This window comes from Pelophylax lessonae (assembly GCF_965119305.1).
Source record: "Pelophylax lessonae genome assembly, chromosome: 8".
Classification (NCBI taxonomy): Eukaryota; Metazoa; Chordata; class Amphibia; order Anura; family Ranidae; genus Pelophylax; species Pelophylax lessonae.
The window spans coordinates 197929901-197951548 of NC_138775.1; the positions used below are offsets into that span (position 1 = coordinate 197929901).

General features: G+C 42.2%; 1 protein-coding gene across 1 annotated transcript in view; it reads left to right on the forward strand.

The window, feature by feature from the left end:
- The window catches only part of HFM1 (helicase for meiosis 1), a gene marked incomplete at its 5' end in the record, with an annotated part of 582583 nt that overhangs the window by 552451 nt on the left and 8484 nt on the right, over nt 1-21648 (forward strand). Inside the window, one exon of the mRNA XM_082266347.1 lies at nt 12489-12588. Within this exon, the coding sequence (XP_082122473.1) occupies nt 12489-12588 (100 nt within the window). The remainder of the gene's footprint in view (nt 1-12488; nt 12589-21648) is intronic.

The following is a 21648-nucleotide window of genomic DNA, read 5'->3' on the forward strand; positions in this document are numbered from 1 at the left end:
GTCTATGCAATCTCTGAGTCTTCCCATTTTGTGTCGGGAACCTGCCTTTGAGGAGTCACAGCCTTCTGCCATCACTCCCAAACTGAAATAGATTATTTTGGCTACCAGTGCTATCCCTATTTTAGGATCTTTTAGAACAAGACTTCAAGATCTCTGTTTTCAGACTATTCTTCAGTATAAGAGTTGACTGAATCTCTTCACTCCTGCATGTGTCCTGGGGCTGACTAATCTCCTTCAAGGCAATCCTATTTCTCAAGAACTGATTTACCCTCCAGCTCATGGTCACTAGCTTTAATGGCAGTTGAAGGTCAGGTTATGAGGAACAGGAGTATCTCTGAATCCTGTGCTATGTAGTCTACCTTCCTCACGGACTGTGCCTGTCTATTGTTTAATCAAGACATTTGTGCTTGGGGTCCACCATGTGGCTACCCCTGTTCACTTTCTTGTGACTCCATGGGATCTGAATTTGGTTCTACCAGTGTTTGAAAAACCTTCTTTAGAAGGGATATTCCCGTTTTTATCTCAATTTACAAAGTTAGGTTTCTTGTTGCCATCACTTCTGTAAGGCGAGTTCCTGAGTTTGCAGCCTTATTCTGTAAAGAACACTTTCTGGTCTGGCAAAAGGACAAGAAGGTATTGAGGCCCACAACTTCCTTCCTACATAGGTTAGTTTGGGCCTTTAACCTCAAACAGGATATTGTTCTTCCATCCCTCTGTGCTCCAGTTCATCAGAAAAAGATCTACCCTGATATCTAGATTTTGCAGCCACTGCTTCCTTTAGAAAGACTGCCTCTCCCTTTATCATTCATGATGGTCCCTGTAAGGGTGAACCAGCTTCTTTTTCCACCATTTCTTGACCCAGACAGACCATCAATTAAGCCTATGGTCCCAAGGATCAGATGCCACCCTTTCTTGTCAAGGCACACTCCATTAGATCTGTAATATTTTGTCAGGCTCTTTGACTTCAGGCTGATGTTTCTGAGATTTACAAGGCTGCCATCTGGTCTTCTGTTTTCACATTCTCCAATGTTTTACCAAATGGATGTTCAGGCCTTAACTGATTCCAGCTTCAGGTGTAAAATCTCTTAGATGGCTCTTTGAATTCTTTGTTCTTGTGGGTCAGTTAGTATTTAGTTTGCTGTTGTCTACCCTTCAGTTAGACTGTTTTAGACATCCTGACTGTATATGACTTCCTGTGCCCCTTAAGATATGAGGGGAAAATCCCAGAATTAAGCATAATTTCAGACAAAGTTTTAAATATAAAAAGGAAGTTAATTACAACCAGGGGTCATTGGAAAGTATGGTATAATATAGTATGAGCACATGGGATGCATCTTTGCATATTTTCTGATGGAAAGGTAAAACTTGACCCCTTAACGCCCGCTCCCTGCTGCCCTTCATGTGGGATTTAATATCTGAGAGGCAGCATGGCCTCTGTATCATGTGACCAATGTGATTGGCTCTCACAGCAGTCACATGATCAGGACCTAGTTACGCTGCCTTCTGATCACAAACTTTGACTGAGAGTGACAACTTAGTCAGTATGCTGAGAGTGCGCAGTGAGCACGCTTTAAGAAATCTCATACCACTGTGGATGCATATATGCAGGAGCTGGACTCTAAAGCCCACCTTTCTTGTTGTCGCATATATGCATTACACAGTTGGCAAGAGGTTAAAACTGAAGCATGTTAAAGTGGTTCTAAAGTCTAAACATTATTTACCTTAATGCAGTCCTTGCATTAAGGTAAAAAATGTTTATGTTTCAGCATCCCCCCTCGCCACCCCCCCCCCCCTTTTACTTAGTTGAGCCCTCATTTGATCCATCACTGTGCACGTTGTGAGGGATTAGCTCGGTGGCGGGTGTGGATGACCCCTTGGGGGGGTTAGTTACACAGGGAGATAGCCGAGAAGTGGTTGCAAACAACAGTTTGGTTTATTCATGCAATTTTCTTCACCAGACTGCAAGCGTCAAAAACATCCAAAATAAAATAAAACACAAAATAAATCCTTGCCACTGTGGGCGGCTACCTTCTCACACACAGGAACCTATCTAAGGAAGTCTGTCCCCAACCTACTGTTGGGCCGACTTGGCTGATCATACAGCAGACTCTCAATAGTCCATGTTTTATCTCTTCACACAACAAATGTCCATTGAACATGTCCCTTTTCTCTTCACATTGAACATGTCCCTTTTCTCTTCACATTGAACATGTCCCTTTTCTCTTCACACAGCACATGTTCATTGGACTTTCCTTTCACATAGAAAACATCCATTGGTTTTTCTCTTCACACTCTTCACATAGAAATAGTTCATTTTCTCACCTTGAGAAGTCTTCACACTTTTTACCCTCCTCAGCGCACATCGCTTCAGGAGGTCTTCACACTATTTACCCTCCTCAGCGCACATCGCTCCAGGAGGTCTTCCCCATGCTCACACAGCTTCAGGGGGCATTCATCTGACTGTCCTCCTCTCCCCAGCTCACACAGCGTCAGGAGGCAGCAATCCTTAGACTTCCTTTGGACAAATTATAGAGGCCTTAACTTCCTCATTCCGAACAGCTGAAGGCCTTTCAACTTCCTTAAGCCGTCCTGGCTACCTTTTCAGCCGACACCCTATAGTAATTGGTGAATTTTCTAAACCAGGTGGAAATGTATCTCCTGTCTGTGACTACATCCACAGATTTACCTGACTTCCTGTCACATACCCCCCCCTCTTGTTTCAACCCTAGGGTTGGGACACAGTTTTCCAGGCACGCATGTGTCAGGCACTGCTCTTGACTCTCACTGATAAGCCTCTTAGTATCTTCCCAAGTAATGTTCAGTCCATTCGATTCTTTGTCTGCTTCAGCTGCCAGAGATACATCCTTCTGAGCAATCTGCTTTGCTTTCTCATTCAGCCACTTTCTTTCATGCTGATATGAATTTATTTCCCTCCCCGGTTCATTAACAACTGCTAACCTTTGTTGAAATGCTTGTAGGGGTGGCTCTTTCTTTAAGTCCGTTAGCTTGTCTATATACACTTGTTTTGGCTGATCCTCTCCATCTTCATATAGCCAATTCTCTGTATCTTCAAGCTTCAGGATGAAACTGTTTCTGTCATCTTCATTGACAGATTTTTCATAAATGTCAGACAACTTGTCCCTCATCTCATATACACATTCCTCAACTGCATTTTTGGCATCATTTCGTTCCTTCTCAAGTTTGTCCTGCATAACCATCTGTCCTATCCACCATGGAGGACCGTGATCCATAGGCAACTCAATTGTGCTAGTCTTAATGTCTTCAACATTCTTGAGCCGCCTTTCTCTGCAATCAATAAATGTTTTCCACAAAACTTTGAGAACCTCTGCTTCACTAAGCTTTGTTCCAAGTAGGGACTCTTGACATCCCTCTGTGACTTGATCAACTTTCCTTCCACCATCATATGGGTTAAAGGCAACAACACAGTCTATTACAGGTTTCTTCAATGCACTTTCTGCTATTGCACTACTTTTCCCTTGTAGCTCCTTTAGTATGTCCTTGCTTTGGTTGAATTGCATCTCTGCTGAACTATTTGACCGCTCAAGGTCACCTAGTTCCTTTTCTTTATCTGAACTCCACATGGAATGTATCTCAAGATCACGATCAAACTTCTGCCACCTGTCTTTCACCAGTTCCATTTTGGAAATATTCCCTGAAAGGCACTTATTCATTTGCTTCACGTTTTCACCAACAGCCTTAGTTTTCTCCACTAGGTGGTGTTTGCTTTTTTCTCCAAGCTTTATATCACTTGCCTTAGGCTGGCCATACACTATACAATTTTCTTGTTCAATTTTCCTTTAGATTTACCAAAACCATGTAATGTAGGGTCAAACCTAAACACTTTCAATTTGTATGCAATCAGGCAGGCCCTTGCACTACATAGTTTAAGGTAAATCTAAAGGAAATTGAATAAGAAAATTGTATAGTGTATGGCCAGCCTTAGTTTTCTCCACTAGGTTTTCAGCCTGAACTGAGAAATCATCACATTTCTTACACAGCTCCTTTGTTTGCTGAAGCTCTAATGATACATTTTCCAATGCTTGAAGCTTTTGAAGGAACTGTTTATTCCAAAGGGGTGATTCAAGCAACATGTCATCACATTTCTGATGCTCACTCAGGACAGACCCCAAAACACTGTTCCTTTTATAAACTGCATCAGGCACACTATCCCCTCTTTGGGACAGATCCTCTGTTGCCTGTAATTCTCTTCAAGCTCTTCCAACTGAATCTTCATCTCTTCTACTTGCTGTTCTAAGGCTCGCTTAGACTTTTCTAGCTCCTGAACGCTTTTCCCAACATCATCCTTGGAGCTGACCAAATCTTCCATTTCTGTACACAGCTGTTTGTTAACTCTTTTTAGTTCAACCTTACACTCTAGAGCTTCCACCAAGGAGCGAGCCAAGAACAGGGCTTTGCTCTCTTTATCACGCGCCTCCGCTTCTGCACGGTCGCGTTCTTCTGCATATTTTGCAGACACAGTCTTCTCCTCACCAAGCATCTGATCAAACTTCTTTTTCACATCTTCAACATTCTCTAATGAACCAACCCTTTCTTCCATGCGTTTTTTCATTTCCGCTATCTGAGCTTGCAATGTTGCGACTTGCTCTGATAGGTTTTTCTTTGCTTCCTCCTCCTCTTTTAATTGTTCCAGGACGCCATTTTTCTCATCTTCAATTTGTTTGAGCTTTGTGCTAAAACTCAGCCTTTGACACCTCTCTTCCTGTAAGAGTTCCTGCGTGTCTTGCAGCTGCGATTCCAAGATAGAAAAATCTTTGGCAATTTCTCTAGATTTGCTATCTGCTTGAGAAAGCTGATTTGTGACATCGTCCAACTCAACCTGCAGCCGGTTTGCCTTCTCTGACAGCTTAGCACACAATCGGTCACCTTCTGACACTTTGACTTGCGATTCCTGCAGCTGTGCCTCTACTTTTTTCCTCTTGTGTTCAGAATCTCCTTTTCCCTGCATAAGAGCCTTCACCTCATTGGCTAGTTCCTGGGAATGAGACTGTAATTCTGACACACAGGCTTCTTTCTCCTTTAGCTGCTGCTGGACACGTTGGGCTTCCTCTTTCCAACTTTCACAGTCCGTACTACCACATTCATCTACCACATTGCTCAAAGTGGTGAGCTCATACACAGTACTCAGTAATTTAGCCTCTCTCTCACTTTTCTCCTTGTAGCTGAGAGACAATGTCGTTTTCAGAGCGACATTCTGTTCCTGCACCCCCTGCAGGTCTATTTTTGTAGCTTCCAAAGACTGAAGACTTTTTCCCAGCTGATTACGCAACTCCCAACATATCACGCATACTTTGCTCCTGCAAAGTCTGAATTTCAATTTACTTTTCCATGAGGATGGTATCTTTCTCCATTATAGTCTCTCTACGTTTTTGCAACTCAGAAAAAAGAAGAGCAGTGGATTCTTCCCACTGTAACACCTGAGCCTGCATGTTTCTATGCTCCATCCTAAGCAACTCCAGGGCTCGTTCCTTTTCTTCCATTTTCCGTTGCAAGGCATCCAGCTCAGCCCTGCACACATACTCGGTTTCCTCCAAACCGATGGCCTCCATTTGCTGCTGGCGGCTCTGTTTCCAGCCTGCCATGCTCTCTTGGTGAACCTTTTTTTGAGCTGCAAAGCTCCGCTGAAAATCCGCATTTGCCTGCTGTTGAGCTGCATTTGCCTCAGTGTTGCTAGGGACAACAACCTTTCTCTTTAGCAGATTCTGTTCAGGCATGGATGGGGCTCGTTCAGGCGGTAACATCCCCTCCATCCATAGAATCCGGTCTCTCATTTCAGCTATCTTTGCATCTTTCAGGCGTTTTGATCGCCCCATCTTCAATAACTCCACAATAAATTTTTCACAGTCCAGCAAAAAAAGTTTGAGACCACTGTCTCTTTAAAGCCAGTAGCTTTTCTCTCTCTTGCAGGATCTCCTTTCCTGCAGACAGTTTGTGCAGTCTCATGCACCAGACAAAGTTCATAGAACATATGCACTTCTTTGCAGGGATCTCTGCTTCTGCCCAATGCATACCTCCACCATATGTGAGGGATTAGCTCGGTGGCGGGTGTGGATGACCCCTTGGGGGGGTTAGTTACACAGGGAGATAGCCGAGAAGTGGTTGCAAACAACAGTTTGGTTTATTCATGCAATTTTCTTCACCAGACTGCAAGCGTCAAAAACATCCAAAATAAAATAAAACACAAAATAAATCCTTGCCACTGTGGGCGGCTACCTTCTCACACACAGGAACCTATCTAAGGAAGTCTGTCCCCAACCTACTGTTGGGCCGACTTGGCTGTTCATACAGCAGACTCTCAATAGTCCATGTTTTATCTCTTCACACAACAAATGTCCATTGAACATGTCCCTTTTCTCTTCACATTGAACATGTCCCTTTTCTCTTCACAACATGCCCCTTTTCTCTTCACACAGCACATGTTCATTGGACTTTCCTTTCACATAGAAAACATCCATTGGTTTTTCTCTTCACACTCTTCACATAGAAATAGTTCATTTTCTCACCTTGAGAAGTCTTCACACTTTTTACCCTCCCCAGCGCACATCGCTTCAGGAGGTCTTCACACTTTTTACCCTCCTCAGTGCACATCGCTCCAGGAGGTCTTCCCCATGCTCACACAACTTCAGGGGGCATTCATCTGACTGTCCTCCTCTCCCCAGCTCACACAGCATCAGGAGGCAGCAATCCTTAGACTTCCTTTGGACAAATTATAGAGGCCTTAACTTCCTCATTCCGAACAGCTGAAGGCCTTTCAACTTCCTTAAGCCGTCCTGGCTACCTTTTCAGCCGACACCATATAGTAATTGGTGAATTTTCTAAACCAGGTGGAAATGTATCTCCTGTCTGTGACTACATCCACAGATTTACCTGACTTCCTGTCACAACGTCTACAGCTCTTCTCTCCCCTCACTTCTAGGTCTCTGTGGTTTTTCTGGGGCATCAGGAGCCATTGGCTCCCAGTGCTGTCAAACAGTGATGAGGGAGCGTGTAATGTTCTGGTACCTCTGGTACCCTTGTTCCATATTTCTCCTTTGCTAATTGCGTCCCATCTTGTGTAACAAGAGACGCATATACCTTTAAGACCGGATGACATCATTGCCGAGCGCCGCTATGAGCGGCTATTTCAATCGCCGGCTTTCTCTCACTCATCGCTCATTCAAACCACATGTTCACCGCACCTTCTCCTGTGAAGTCGGAGCTGCTGACATTTCCTTTGCTGAACTGACGCCGGAACCTCGCCGCTGATCCGTATCTCGCTACGGGATCACCTCTCTATCTATGGACATTGTTACTACTAACCTATCTAAGTGATAAGTACCCCACAGGGGATTCCTTACTAACCAATCTCCTACTGTCATCTACTGCAATTACCAGGACTATCTATCTATTCCATACCATCTGCATAGACTGTTAGCTCTTGGGACTACCTTCAACTATCCTTGCACTAGGTTACTCTGTCTAAGTATACTCCATCTGTGTCCTCTTACCATCTGCACTATACTAGACATCAGAACCTATCTGCTTTACCATCACCTGCAACTCTCCTAATACTACTCCTAGTAATCACCATACAACCTGTCTCTCATCTATACATTCTCATATGTTCTATCCCTCCACTAAAACATCTGATTGAGTATATGTATATTGCATAACAGGCTGTACACCGTGATGAAGTCCTGAAAGTTGGATAGGTTTATTCAACAGTATCTCTACAAGGCTACTGAGTGTGATAATTCTGCAGCTGAAAATCCATCCATTAACAAAAACGCATGAACGTTACAGAGCGGAGGGCAGGGCCAAGTCTTGCTGTCCCTGTCAATGGACGCAGCAGCAGGACTCCGGATCGAGCACGCACAAGTGCTCCCATGGGGGCACTGGACAGAAGGGGCACTGGACAGAAAGGGCCAGGAGCACTGACGAGGGACCCCAAAACGGGAGGTTCGCGGCCCCTCTGTGCAGTTCCATTGCAGAGAGCAGGTAAGTATAAATATGTTTGTTATTTTTTATTAATTTACCTTTACAATCTCTTTAACTAAACAGCAACATACCAGAGACATTAAATCACTTTGCACACTGGTTTTATGTGGTAACTATTACATTTCTTGTTAATTCACAGATCTGTTCTTATGGTCATGATGAGGCCTTAATGACACCTAAACAGCATAGATTTACTCATTACAAATTTGCAGTACTAAAATAAATGAAGAATTTTGAAGACTTTTGGAACTGCGTGCGGCACAAAATATTGCAAGCACTAAAATTACAAGCAGTGACAATGCACATGGTTTAGCACAGAATGTTTTAAGTGATACATTAAAGCGTTAAAGGGCCATCACAAATTGCTCATGAGGCAGTGAAAGCTTTTCTTTGAAATATAAGCGGGAATGATTACAGTCAATGAAATAAAATCATACTGCTTGCATATAATGGCTGTCACATATTTCAAAATATCATGCACGAAAGGCCTTGTTATCATTAACAATGTGTTTCTTCATATGATTCCCTTTGAAGGAGCTGGAAAAATGCAATACATAATTATGTCACTGATGCCTAATTAGATTCCATGAAATGACACCGGCATGTTTTCGCGCTGGAGAGAAAACTTTTCCAATTATATGTTTGATGTGCATTTCTGTATATACATTTGATTTCTGGTTATGTTGCCTAGCATATACAGAGCTCTTTTCTGCTAATGGAATAATTAGTTGTAACCAGATATAGCAAGTTTGATACTCACAGCCACAACACACTGCACTAAACCGCTAAATCTCACTTTTCAACGCCAGTATTAAATTTCAGTGGATTATTGCATAAAATAAATTTAAATTATTAGGCACTGTAAGTGCAGTTTATCATTTATTTTATTTAAAAAAAGAATTATTTGTTATAGTTGCCCATATATACCATGGTTTCCATTCGTCCCCGTTTCCTAGGAAACAGTCATACCCAGAATTGGCTTCGATCAGTGCAAGAGCTGGGTTGATTCTGTCTTGACACCATTGACACCATGACAGCCCGACATTGCATTGCAGCCAGTACTTATTCAGACTTTAGATGCAGTGGCTTTTATAGAGCAGAGGAAAGTTCCTCCTAACCTCCTCCATGGCTCTAATATGCATTGTCACATGACACTGTTGAGAACTTCCCTTCACTGTTCTCTGCTGCTGTATGTGAGTTCTGGTAAGTGAAATACGTGGGGTGGGGTAGAGGTTTGCACTGTGGGGGCTCTGTACTGGTAGAGGGGTGAGGCCCGCACGGAGGTGATCTTGGTACATCTTGGTAGATGAGGTACATCTTGGAGGTGGCTATTGGGGCATATTTTCTTGTAGAAGTCTGGTGGTTAGCAGGAAGGGTGATATAGTGGTGTAGATAGCAAAAAGTTTAGCAATTCACGGCATTCCATTATCCTGTCAGAATTAGAGACTCCATTGAGATCTTTTTGATAGAATTGGAATTTAACAACCTCCTACCCAGGCACTATATATATTGTATATACACAGTCTAGCGTGAGCATTTTCAAGACAGAACGTACTGTTGCCCTGTACTTGTTCTCGGTGCTTGTGTGTAGCTCCAAGGCCACACAGTGGCAGTATCTGAAAATGTGCTGTGTCTGATTGGGATACAGGGCGAATTTCATGGGGGGGGGGGGGGGAGCGTGTGCAGTCGTCCCTGCCGGGAGAACACAGTGGTTACTGCTAGCAGCTATAGCTACTGGCATTAATCACATGCTAAAAATCTGACATGCTGGATCGACGGCGGCCACGATCTCTGCTGGGCACCCGCTCCCCAGAGAGACAGAACGATGGTGTGCCATTGTAAACACAATACACCGCTGTTCTGTCAGTGATGGACACCGGGATCCTGCGCTTCTCCTATTTAGGAGCACAGGTCTCTGTGTTCATCCAGTAAATACACCCACCACACAGTTAGGAAGCATACCCTAGGCACACATTTAACCCTTTGATCACCCCTCGTGTTAACCACTTCCCTGCCAGTGTCATTAGTACAGTACATTGCATATTTTTAGCACTGATTACTGTAGTATTGTCACTGGTCCCCCCCAAAAGTGTAAAAATTGTCAGTTAATTGTCTTATCTGTCCGCCGCAATGTCACAGTCCTACTAAAAATTACTGATCGCCGCCATGTATTCTGCTACACTTTTGGTAAAAAAAATCCCAATAAGTGTATATTGATTGGTTTGAGCAAAAGTTATAGCGTCCAAAAACTATGGGATATATTTATGAAATTTCTATTTCATTTATTGTTTTTATACTAGTAATGACTGCGATCAGCGATTTATAAGCGGTGGACAAATCAGACACCTAACTGACACTTTTTGGAAACCAGTGACATCAATACAGTGATCAGCTCTAAAAATACGCACTGTCACTGTACTAATGACACTGGCATGGAAGGGGTTGACATCAGGGCGATCAAGTGGTTAAATGTGTAGCCAACATGTGTTACTATGTGTGCTATTTTTACTAAGCAATGTTCTGTTTTTTACTTCCTGCTTTGCAGGAAGAAAAAAAACAGTACATTGCTGTTGTCAGAAGAGAGCCATGTGTTTGTTTAACTACACAGGGCTCTCTTCGGTAATGTATGGAAGCTGATCCTCGGGTGCTGGCGACCAATCAGCGGCCGGCACCGGCTGATTGGTTCATACTGCAGCCAATCGCAGCACATCCGGGGGCACGCGGGGAGGACTCCGTACCCCCGGCGCATGGCTCATGCACTAGGCACAGGAGAGCCACCTTGCCGTCGTATATGTACTGCATACAGTCAGCAGGTGGTTAAATACCATAAAAAGAAAGCTCTATCTGTCTCAAAAATTACATAAAATTTATTTGGATATAATATTGCATGACAGAGTTCTTGTCATTCAAAATGTAACAGTGCTGAAAACTGAAAAATGGTCTGGTCAGAAAAGGGGTTAAGCAGTCTAGTCTTGAAGTGGCTAAAAAGTAAACCATGGCAGTATTTCACTTGCTTGTCCTGAGCCAAGTTAGCAAAGAGTTATTAATCAATGGAACAACTATTATTCCTTCCACACATGCCAGGGTGCTAGGGGTAACCCTGGACTCTGCACTGTCCTTTCAGACTCACATCCAATCCCTGTCCAAATCATGCCGCCTTAACCTCCGCAACATCGCTAGAATACGGCCCTTTTTAACCAATGACACCACCAAGCTTTTAATTCACGCCCTGGTTATCTCCCGCCTCGACTATTGCAACTCCCTCCTCATTGGATTACCCTTACATAGATTATCCCCCCTTCAATCCATAATGAATGCTGCTGCAAGACTTATCCACCTTACCAACCGTTCAGTGTCCTCCAACCCTCTCTGCCAATCCCTACATTGGCTTCCACTCACCCAACGAATAAAATTCAAAGTGCTAACAATAGTTTACAAAGCCATCCACAACTCTGCCCCCAGCTACATCACTAACCTGATCTCAAAATATCAACCAAGCAGATCTCTTCGGTCCTCCCAAGACCTCCTACTCTCTAGTTCCCTTGTCACCTCTTCCCATGCTCGCCTCCAGGATTTCTCCAGAGCTTCTCCCATTCTTTGGAACTCTCTACCCCATTCTGTCCGACTGTCCCCTAATCTATCCATCTTTAGACGATCCCTGAAAACCCTTCTCTTTAAAGAAGCCTACCCGGCTACTAACTAATAACGCTGTTTCACTCGCTCCATCAGCTCATCCCCCACAGCTATTGCCTTTTGTATCAATTGACCCTCCCTTTTAGATTGTAAGCTCTAACGAGCAGGGCCCTCTGATTCCTTTTGTTCCAAATTGTAGTGTAACTGTAATGTCTGCCCTCATTTTGTTAAGCGCTGCGCAAACTGTTGGCGCTATATAAATCCTGTATAATAATAATAATAATAATGTAGCCTAGACTCGGGACTGGCCTGGCTGTTTTGTCTCAGGTTCTATTCTTTGATAGGCACACGACAGCCATGCACACAGTAGTTCACAGTCACTTGAGTCAGAAAATAGGCTTTTCATGTCTTTTTGACATTTATTATGCTGAAAGAACTGGGATAGGGTGAGCCTTGGGATACTCCAGAAAAAATGGAGGACTCTAAATCTCCTTTGGGGTGAGAACCACCCTCTTGAATGTGAAGGATAACTATATTTATGTATGAACAAGAGTATAATCCTGGATGTACTGCTGGAAGCTCTCCCAAATAGGGCAAAGAAAAGGCTCTGGAATGCAAATGGCAGGTACTGTGTCCTGTAAACTGTATTGCCACCTGCAGAACCAATCAGCTTCTGTACTTGTTGCCTGTATCCTGGATCCTCAGATGAGCTTTCTGCATGCTTTCAGAAGGCTAGGCCAGAGGTTTGTGAACCTTGGGGGGAGTGTTTTATCTTTACTCAAATGATTATATTATGTAATGCCCTTTCTATTTAACTTAAGTCTGAACCAAACTTTTAGGTTCTAGTACTGTCCAATTTAAAGAAGATGCAGCAGCGAAATACACCTCACCCTTCGCTCACAAGGAAGAAATTGATTCTAAATCTATAGATCGAATCAAGTAAGTGACTGTGTATTATAAACAATTTGCAGAGATAAAGTTTGGTTGGGCTCATTCTTTTTTGAAAGCCTTCCTCTTGTATAAAATAAGGGTATTTTTTTCTAAAAAAAAAAAAAAAAAAAGTTGCCTAAATGTAATTTGTATTTGTTTATAACTTTTATCCTCTGAAAAAAACGCTAATATGCAAACTGTTGTCCATCACCCTGACAGAAATGGTGTATGTAGACGTTCCTCTCACTGCATACATTAATGAATGCACACCGTTTGTTAGAATAATAATCTTGTTCTATGTCATCACATGCTTAGAAGGAGAAAGGTCCTGCTTTTTCATTTTATTTACTTTTTTTTTCCTATGTACCTGACTTGAATGCATGGGGTCTTCAGATAAAGTTCTATTTCTTCTGCAATACAAATTGGGCCCATTTGGTTTTTGGGCAATATAGACGCAAGCAGTGATATTGCTGATGTGTGCTGAAACCAATGTGAGTAGAGTTTCCCATGTGCTAGGGGTGATCTAGTGTAGACGTGGGCAAGACTGATTGATGGGGCCACAAATTCAGTCCCACTATCGATTTTTGGGTTGCTCACATAATTAGAAATAATATACAGGTGCATCTCCTAAAATTAGAATATCATCAAAAAGTTAATTTTTTTCAGTAATTCAATTAAAAAAGTGAAATTCATATTATATATAGATGCGTTACACACAGAGTGATATTTCAAGCATTTCTTTCTTTTAATTTTGATGTATATGGTTTACAGCTTGTAAAAACCCAAGATTCAGTATCTCAGAACATTTGAATATTACAGAAGACCACTTTTTTAACCACTTGCTGACTGCTCACATGGAGGGTACTGCGGAAAAGTGGCTCTCCTGGGTCCAGCGACGTAGAACTAAGTCGCTAGATCCTGCCCCCTCTCTGCGGACACAGCGGGAGTCGGGCCAGGGGAGGAGAGGCGGTGATCACCGCCTCTCTTCCCTGATCGTTGGGAAAGAATGAGGAAATCTGTGTAAACAAAGCGGGCGGATCTCCTCTGTGACAGCAGGGACAGATCACAAGATTCAGCATAGCTGAACCTGCGATCTGTGTCACACAATCCCCTCCCCCCACACACGTCAGTAAGCATAAGGCACACATTTAACCCCTTGATCACCAACAGTGTTAGCCCCTTCCCTGCCAGTGTCATTATTACAGTAATAACAGTGCATATTTATAGCACTGATTACTGTAGTAATGTCACTGGTCCCCCCAAAAGTGTCAAAAAATGTCAGTTAGGGGTTCGATCTGTCCACCGCAATGTCACAGTCCCGCAAAAAAAATTGCAGATCGCTGCCATTACTAGTAAAAAAAAAATAAACAATAAAAATGACATAAATCCTTCCCGTAGTTAGTAAACACGATAACTTTTGCGCAAACCAATCAAAATACACTTATTGTGATTTTTTTTTTACCAAAAATATGTAGCAGAAAATAAATTGGCCTAAAATGTTAAAAAATTTTGATTTGTAAAATTTTTTTGGGGAAATGTTATATTAGAATGTAAAAAATATAGTTTTTTTTTCAAAATTGTCGCTCTTTTTTTCAAAAAGTAAAAATCGCACAGGTGATCAAATACCACCAAAAGAAAGCTCTATTTGTAGGGAAAAAAAGGAAGTAAATTGAATTTGGGTACAGCGTCGCACGGCTGCGCAATTGTCCGTTAACCACTTGCCGACCGCTCACATTGCTGCTACTGCAGCAAAGCGGCTCAGCTAGGTCCAGGAACGTAGACCTACGTCGGGCGCATTCACAGCTCACGTGCGCCCTGCGAGCCATTCCTGGTCTGGTTCGGCTCAGATCGATTCTGGCCAAAGGCATCGTATCCCCTGCCTGTGTAATGTAAACACAGGCAGGGGAAGTGATGTAATTTTCCCTCCTGGAGCGTTTTCGGTTCCAGGAGAAGGAGGAGAGATAGCTAAACGTGAATTTCACCAACACTACACTGACACTAACACACATAGGTACACATTTAACCCCTTGATCACCCCTGATGACCCCCCAAACCCCTCACAGTGTACACTATATACAGTGGTATACAGATCTTTTACTGATCACTGTATTTAGTGTCACTTGTGACCCTAAATCGCGCTTGCGCTAGGCCCAAATAGGTTTAGGCCACCCGCCATCTATCCCCTAAAAAGGTTTAACCCCTTGATCTCCCCCAGTTAACCCCTTCACTGCCCTGTCACAGTGTTCACTATATACAATGATTACCGATCACTGTATTAGTGTCACGGGTGACGCTAGTTAGGCTAGTTAGCGTCAGGGTCCCACCACACCACCGTTACTTAGTGTCAGTTAGAGTCAATTACACTAACACACATACACACACACACACACACACATACATACATACATAAACCTCCATTACTAGTATAGTGTTTGAACAGATCAATATCTGATCTGATCAGAACTATACTAGCGTCCCCATAGTTTAGTGTTCCCAAAACGCGGTGTTTGCACGACTAGCACTGATTCCTGCCAGCACCTGCGTTTAGCCCCTCCGCCCAGCCCTCCCTACCCAGGCAAGTGCAGTAATCAATATATTACAAAACGAGAAAATTGGCCCGCGGGACTTTGTGTGAGGTACGGGCTCAGTGGCTGGAAATAAATGACATGCACAGTATATGAATAAAACAATATTTGATTTTATTGCACTATATACATAAAAATGGCAACATATGCTCAATGGCACATAGTATAGCTCAATAGATCAAATGCAGATGACATGTAACATGAATAATATGATATCACATTTAAGGTAGACATCTTGGTGTAACCTCTTGGTTTCAAAAATAACATGAATGATATAATGAGATAACATGGCAGTAGAAAATATATTGTGAACTGACGCGTTTCGGGAGCAACAACTCCCTTCTTCAGAGATCAATATGTTCAAGGTATCTCTATAAAAAGACAATATATTACAGTATGCAGTAGGGATGGAATTTGAATGAAAAAAGGTTCAGTCAAATAATGAGAGCTTAAAGAGTACTAAATACTCACAGATCAATGAAACTCAAATGGCAAAAATGAACTCCTGTATGGCAGCGGTGCGTCGTGTCTAACCCGGGAGCTGAAGGGTCCCAATGTGACAGCAACCAGAGAGGGGGGTCCATGGCAGGCAAGTGTGTGTGTGTGAAAGAGAACCTTCCAGACCTGTTGTGTATATATGAGTAACATAATAGTAAAAATGTAGCATGTATGCTACCAATGGTAATAAACATATGTGATTTTATACCAGGTGGGAAGGGCTGGTGTGATGAGAATGTGGGGTTCCCAAAAAGGGTAAAGGAAAAGTGAGAAAAAGAAAAGCAGGGAGGGGGGGGGAAAGGGAGGGAAGGGGGGGAAAGAGGAGGGGGAGCCCAAAAGCCAAAAGATGATTAGGGAAGATGGAGTGGCAGTGTTTAGTGAAAAAATGATGTAGGGGGTGAAAGAAGTGAAATAGGGAGTGAGTGAGGTGCTAACCTGAGGAAAGTAAGTGTGAAGAGAGGATGAGACCATGAGGGGAAAGGTGGGAAATGTCCCAGTGACTGACCTGTCAGGTTGCTCCGTGGCTGGCAGCAAGAAAGGGACCCTAGCGTCATGCAGCGGGTGAGAACAGATCAAACAGAGCCGAGGCATCTGTGATCTCGTGAAGGAGAGTAACGCTGAAGGCGAACCTCCCCGTCCCGCAGATATGACGGCACGCAGTAGCGCAGGTACGTCAGTGGAGACACTGACGCACAGCGCTGAAGGTGCAACATGACGCCGATGTACAGGTGGACCCGCTCATCCCAAAACACGGGAGGGGCGGGGACAGCAAGGGGGGCGGATCCTCCCTCTTTGTACATCGCAGCTTCCGGGATAAAGACCAAAACACCACCTAGCACAAGGAGCCACTATGTCATAAAAAAATATAACATTAAATAATTATAGGGGAGGACTCTGTATTAGTTAGATACTGCATACTGTAAAGAAAGGAAAATTTGATAAATGGAAAATAGACAAAAAAGAGGGGGGGGCCACCAAGGTTGCATTGCCAGGCGGGAGGAAACCAGATCATTGATGGGCACAGTGGGTGTCTTCCACCCTATATATATAAGTACAAAAAGGGTAATGGTCTGGTTCCCACCAAAGCACTCCTCCATCCCAAAATATATAACAAAACGAGAAAATTGGCCTGCAGGACTTTGTGTTAGGTACGTGCTCAGAGGCTGGAAATAAATGACATGCACAGTATATGAATAAAACAATATTTGATTTTATTGCACTATATACATAAAAATGGCAACATATGCTCAATGGCACATAGTATAGCTCAATAGCTCAAATGCAGATGACATGTAACATGAATAATATGATATCACATTTTAGGTAGACATCTTGGTGTAACCTCTTGGTTTCAAAAATAACATGAATGATATAATGAGATAACATGGCAGTAGAATATATATTGTGAACTGACGCGTTTCGGAAGCAACAACTCCCTTCTTCAGAGATCAATATGTTCAAGGTATCTCTATAAAAAGACAATATATTACAGTATGCAGTAGGGATGGAATTTGAATGAAAAAAGGTTCAGTCAAATAATGAGAGCTTAAAGAGTACTAAATACTCACAGATCAATGAAACTCAAATGGCAAAAATGAACTCCTGTATGGCAGCGGTGCGTCGTGTCTAACCCGGGAGCTGAAGGGTCCCAATGTGACAGCAACCAGAGAGGGGGGTCCATGGCAGGCAAGTGTGTGTGTGTGTGAAAGAGAACCTTCCAGACCTGTTGTGTATATATGAGTAACCTAATAGTAAAAATGTAGCATGTATGCTACCAATGGTAATAAACATATGTGATTTATACCAGGTGGGAAGGGCTGGTGTGATGAGAATGTGGGGTTCCCAAAAAGGGTAAAGGAAAAGTGAGAAAAAGAAAGCAGTGACCGGGGGGGAAGGGAAGGGGGGGGAAAGGGAGGGAAGGGGGGAAAGAGGAGGGGGAGCCCAAAAGCCAAAAGATGATTAGGGAAGATGGAGTGGCAGTGTGTAGTGAAAAAATGATGTAGGGGGTGAAAGAAGTGAAATAGGGAGTGAGTGAGGTGCTAACCTGAGGAAAGTACATCGGCGTCATGTTGCACCTTCAGCGCTGTGCGTCAGTGTCTCCACTGACGTACCTGCACTACTGCGTGCCGTCATATCTGCGGGACGGGGAGGTCCGCCTTCAGCGTTCCTCTCCTTCACGAGATCACAGATGCCTCAGCTCTGTTTGATCTGTTCTCACCTGCTGCATGACGCTAGGGTCCCTTTCTTGCTGCCAGCCACGGAGCAACCTGACAGGTCAGTCACTGGGACATTTCCCACCTTTCCCCTCACGGTCTCATCCTCTCTTCACACTTACTTTCCTCAGGTTAGCACCTCACTCACTCGTTGGTCTAGTGTGATATGTAAACCACAATTGCAACATTCATGTGAGGTATCGCCGCGAACGCCATAAAAAGTGTTTTTTTCCTGCACAAATTCTGTTTGGAAAATCTGTGCGCAAATACAGTGTGACAAAATAAATTGCAACATCCACCATTTTGTTCTGTAGGGCCTCTGCTTTAAAAAAATATATAATGTTTTGGGGTTCAAAGTAATTTTCTAGTAAAAAAAAATATTTTTTCATGTAAACAAAAAGTCACAGAAAAGGCTTGGTCTTCAAGTGGTTAGAAGAGTGGGTGATGTGTGGCTAAGATTGAGCATAAAATGCCAGGACACACAGTTCAAACACCCCCCAAAAGACCCCTTTTTGGAAAGTAGACACCCAAAGCTATTTACTGAGAGGCATATTGAATCCATGGAGTATTTTATATTTTGCCCTAAGTTTCGGGAAGGTGACAATTTGTTTTTTTTTTTACAGAAAGTTGTCACTAAATGATATATTGCTCACGCATGCCATATCTGGTAAGAAGCTAATCCTGAAGGTGGTGGGATTCAAGCGTGTCACTGAGCACTGAATATTGTTTCTTTCATCTTTGGATTGTCACTACTGGATAATTATCGCACAGATTTTATTTTACTTTTAGCACGGATACATATTGTGGACTTGATTTTTTTGTCACAAGCCCTTTGGGGTTTATTCACTATAGGGTTCATATTAGTGCATTTGAATATACACCTTGTTTTAATGGTTGTCACTGCATTGATTGATTTAAATCACATATGACAATTGGCACCTCATTAATTTAGAGCACCAGACCTATTTTTCCAATTTATTATTTGTCCAGATCAGGAATCTAGGTGTTTGGTAGCAGCTTCATTTTTTTGCACAGAATTGTCAGCGCACTCACTATTAATTTATAATATTTTATATTTTGCCACAAGTTTCGGGAAAATTATTATTGTTATTTTTTTTTTGTTTACACAAAGTTGTCACTAAATGATATATTGCTCACACATGCCATGGGTATATGTGAAATGACACCCCAAAATACATTTAGCTGCTTCTCCTGAGTACAGGGATACCACATGTGTGAGACTTTTTGGGAGCCTAGCTGTGTACAGAGCCCCGAAAACCAATCCCCACCTTCAGACTTTCAAAAGGCGTAAATTGTTGATTTCACTCCTTACTACCTATCACAGTTTTGAGGGCCATGAAATGCCAAGATAGCACAACCCCCCCCCCCCAAATTACCCCATTTTGCAAAGTAGACACCCCACGGTATTTGCTAAGATGCATGGCGGGTATTTTGCAGCTCTCATTTATTTTGGAAAATGAAGAAAAAAAAGGAAAATGCATTTTTTTTCCTCTTTTTTCAATTTCCAAAACTTTATGACAAAAAGTGAGATCTGCAAAACACTCAACATGCCTCTCCGCAAATAGCTTGGAGTGTCTACTTTGCAAAATGGGGTCATTTGGGGGGGGGGGGTTGTGCTATCTTGGCATTTCATGGCCTTCAAAACTGTAATAGGTAGTAAGGAGTGAAATCAACAATTTACGCACTTGGAAAGCCTGAAGGTGGCGATTATTTTTCGGGGTCCTGTACTCAGCTAGACTGCAAAAAAGTCTCACACATGGGGTATCCCCATACTCAGGAGAAGCAGCAGAATGTATTTTGGGGTGTCATTTCACATATACCCATGGCATGTGTGAGCAATATATCATTTAGTGACAACTTTGTTTAAAAAAAAAAATAATAATAGTTTTTCCAGAACTTGTGGCAAAATATAAAATATTCCATAGACTCACCATGCCTCTCAGCAAATAGCTTGGAGTGTCTACTTTGGAAAATGGGGTCATTTGGGAGGGGGTTTGTGCTATCTTGAAATTTCAGGGCCTCTGAAACTGTGACAGGAAGTGCGGAGGTGCAATGCACAATTTATGCCATTAGAAAACCTGAAGGCGGTGATTGGTTTTCGGGGTCCCGTACACAGCTAGGCTCCCAAAAAGTCTCACACATGTGGTATCCCTGTACTCAGGAGAAGAAGCAGAATGTATTTTGGGGTGTCATTCCACATATACCCATGTCATGTGTGAGCTAGTGACAACTTTGTGTTAAAAAAAATTTAATTTTCCCAAAACTTGTGGCAAAATATAAAATATTACATGGACTCACTATGCCTCTCAGCAAATGGCTTGGGGTGTCTACTTTCCAAAATGGGGTCATTGGGGGGGGGGGGAATTTGTGCCATCTTGACATTTCAGGGCCTCCGAAACCGTGATAGGCAGTGAGAAAGTGCAATGAGAAATTTACGCCCTTTGAAATTCTGAAGATGGTAATTGGTTATTGGGGTCCCGTACACAGCTAGGCTCCCAAAAAGTCTCACACATGTGGTATCCCTGTACTCAGGAGAAGCAGCAGAATATATTTTGGGGTGTAATTACACATATGCCCATGGCATGCATGAGCAATATATCATTTCAATGACAACTTTTTGTAAAAAGATTTTTTTTTTTTTTAGTAATTTTTCAAACACCTGTGACAAAAAAATGAAATATTCAATGAGCTCAACATGCCTTTCACTACATTCCTTAGGATGTCTACTTTCCAAAAAGTAGACATCCATAGTTTGTAGACGCTATACTTTTTCCGCAAACCAATAAAAATATGCTCATTATGAATTTTTTTGTCAAAGACATGTACCTAAATACATTTTGGCCTAAATATATGACAAAAATTGAATATATTGGATATTTTTTAACTGTCAAAGTAGAAAATGTCAATTTTTGTCACAATTTTCGCTCTTTTTTTATTAATATCGCAAAAAAATAAAAAGCGCAAAGGTGATCAAATACCACCAAAAGAAAGCTCTGTTTGGGGGGAAAAAAGGATGTAAATTTTGTTTGGGTACAGCATTGCATGACCGCGCCTTTTTAGTTAAAGTCGCGCAGTGCCAAGTTGAAAAAAGTGGTTTGGACGTTAAGCAGGAAAATCCTCCGGTCTTAAAGTGGTTAATTGAATTACTGAAATAAATTAACTTTATGATGATATTCTAATTTTATGAGATGCACGTGTACATTCTGATGACTTTTGCTGAGAATAATAACATTTTATATTAACCACTTGACATCTGGAAGTTTTAAACCCCCCCCCCCACGATCAGGCCATTTTTTGCGATATGGCACTGCGTTACTTTAACTGACAATTGCACGGTCATGTAACTCTGTCCCCAATTAAAATTTGTGTCCTTTTTTCACACAAATTGAGCTTTCTTTTGGTGGTATTTGATCACCTCTGCGGTTTTTATTTTTTGCACTTTAAACAAAAAAATGACGGACAATTTTGAAAAAAAAAAATTTCTGCTATAAACCACATCCAATTAAAAAATTAAAACAAATCAAATTAAGGCCAAAATTTATTCTGCTACATATTTTTGGTAAAAAAAAATCCCAGTAGGGGTATATTGACTGGTTCGCGCAACAGTTATAGCGTCTACAAACTATGAGATATTTTTTTTTTTTTTACTAGTAATAGCAGCGATCAGCGACTTATAGCCGGACTACAATATTGGGCACTAACTGACACTTTTTGGGGACCAGTGACACTAATACAGTGATCAGTGCTAAAAA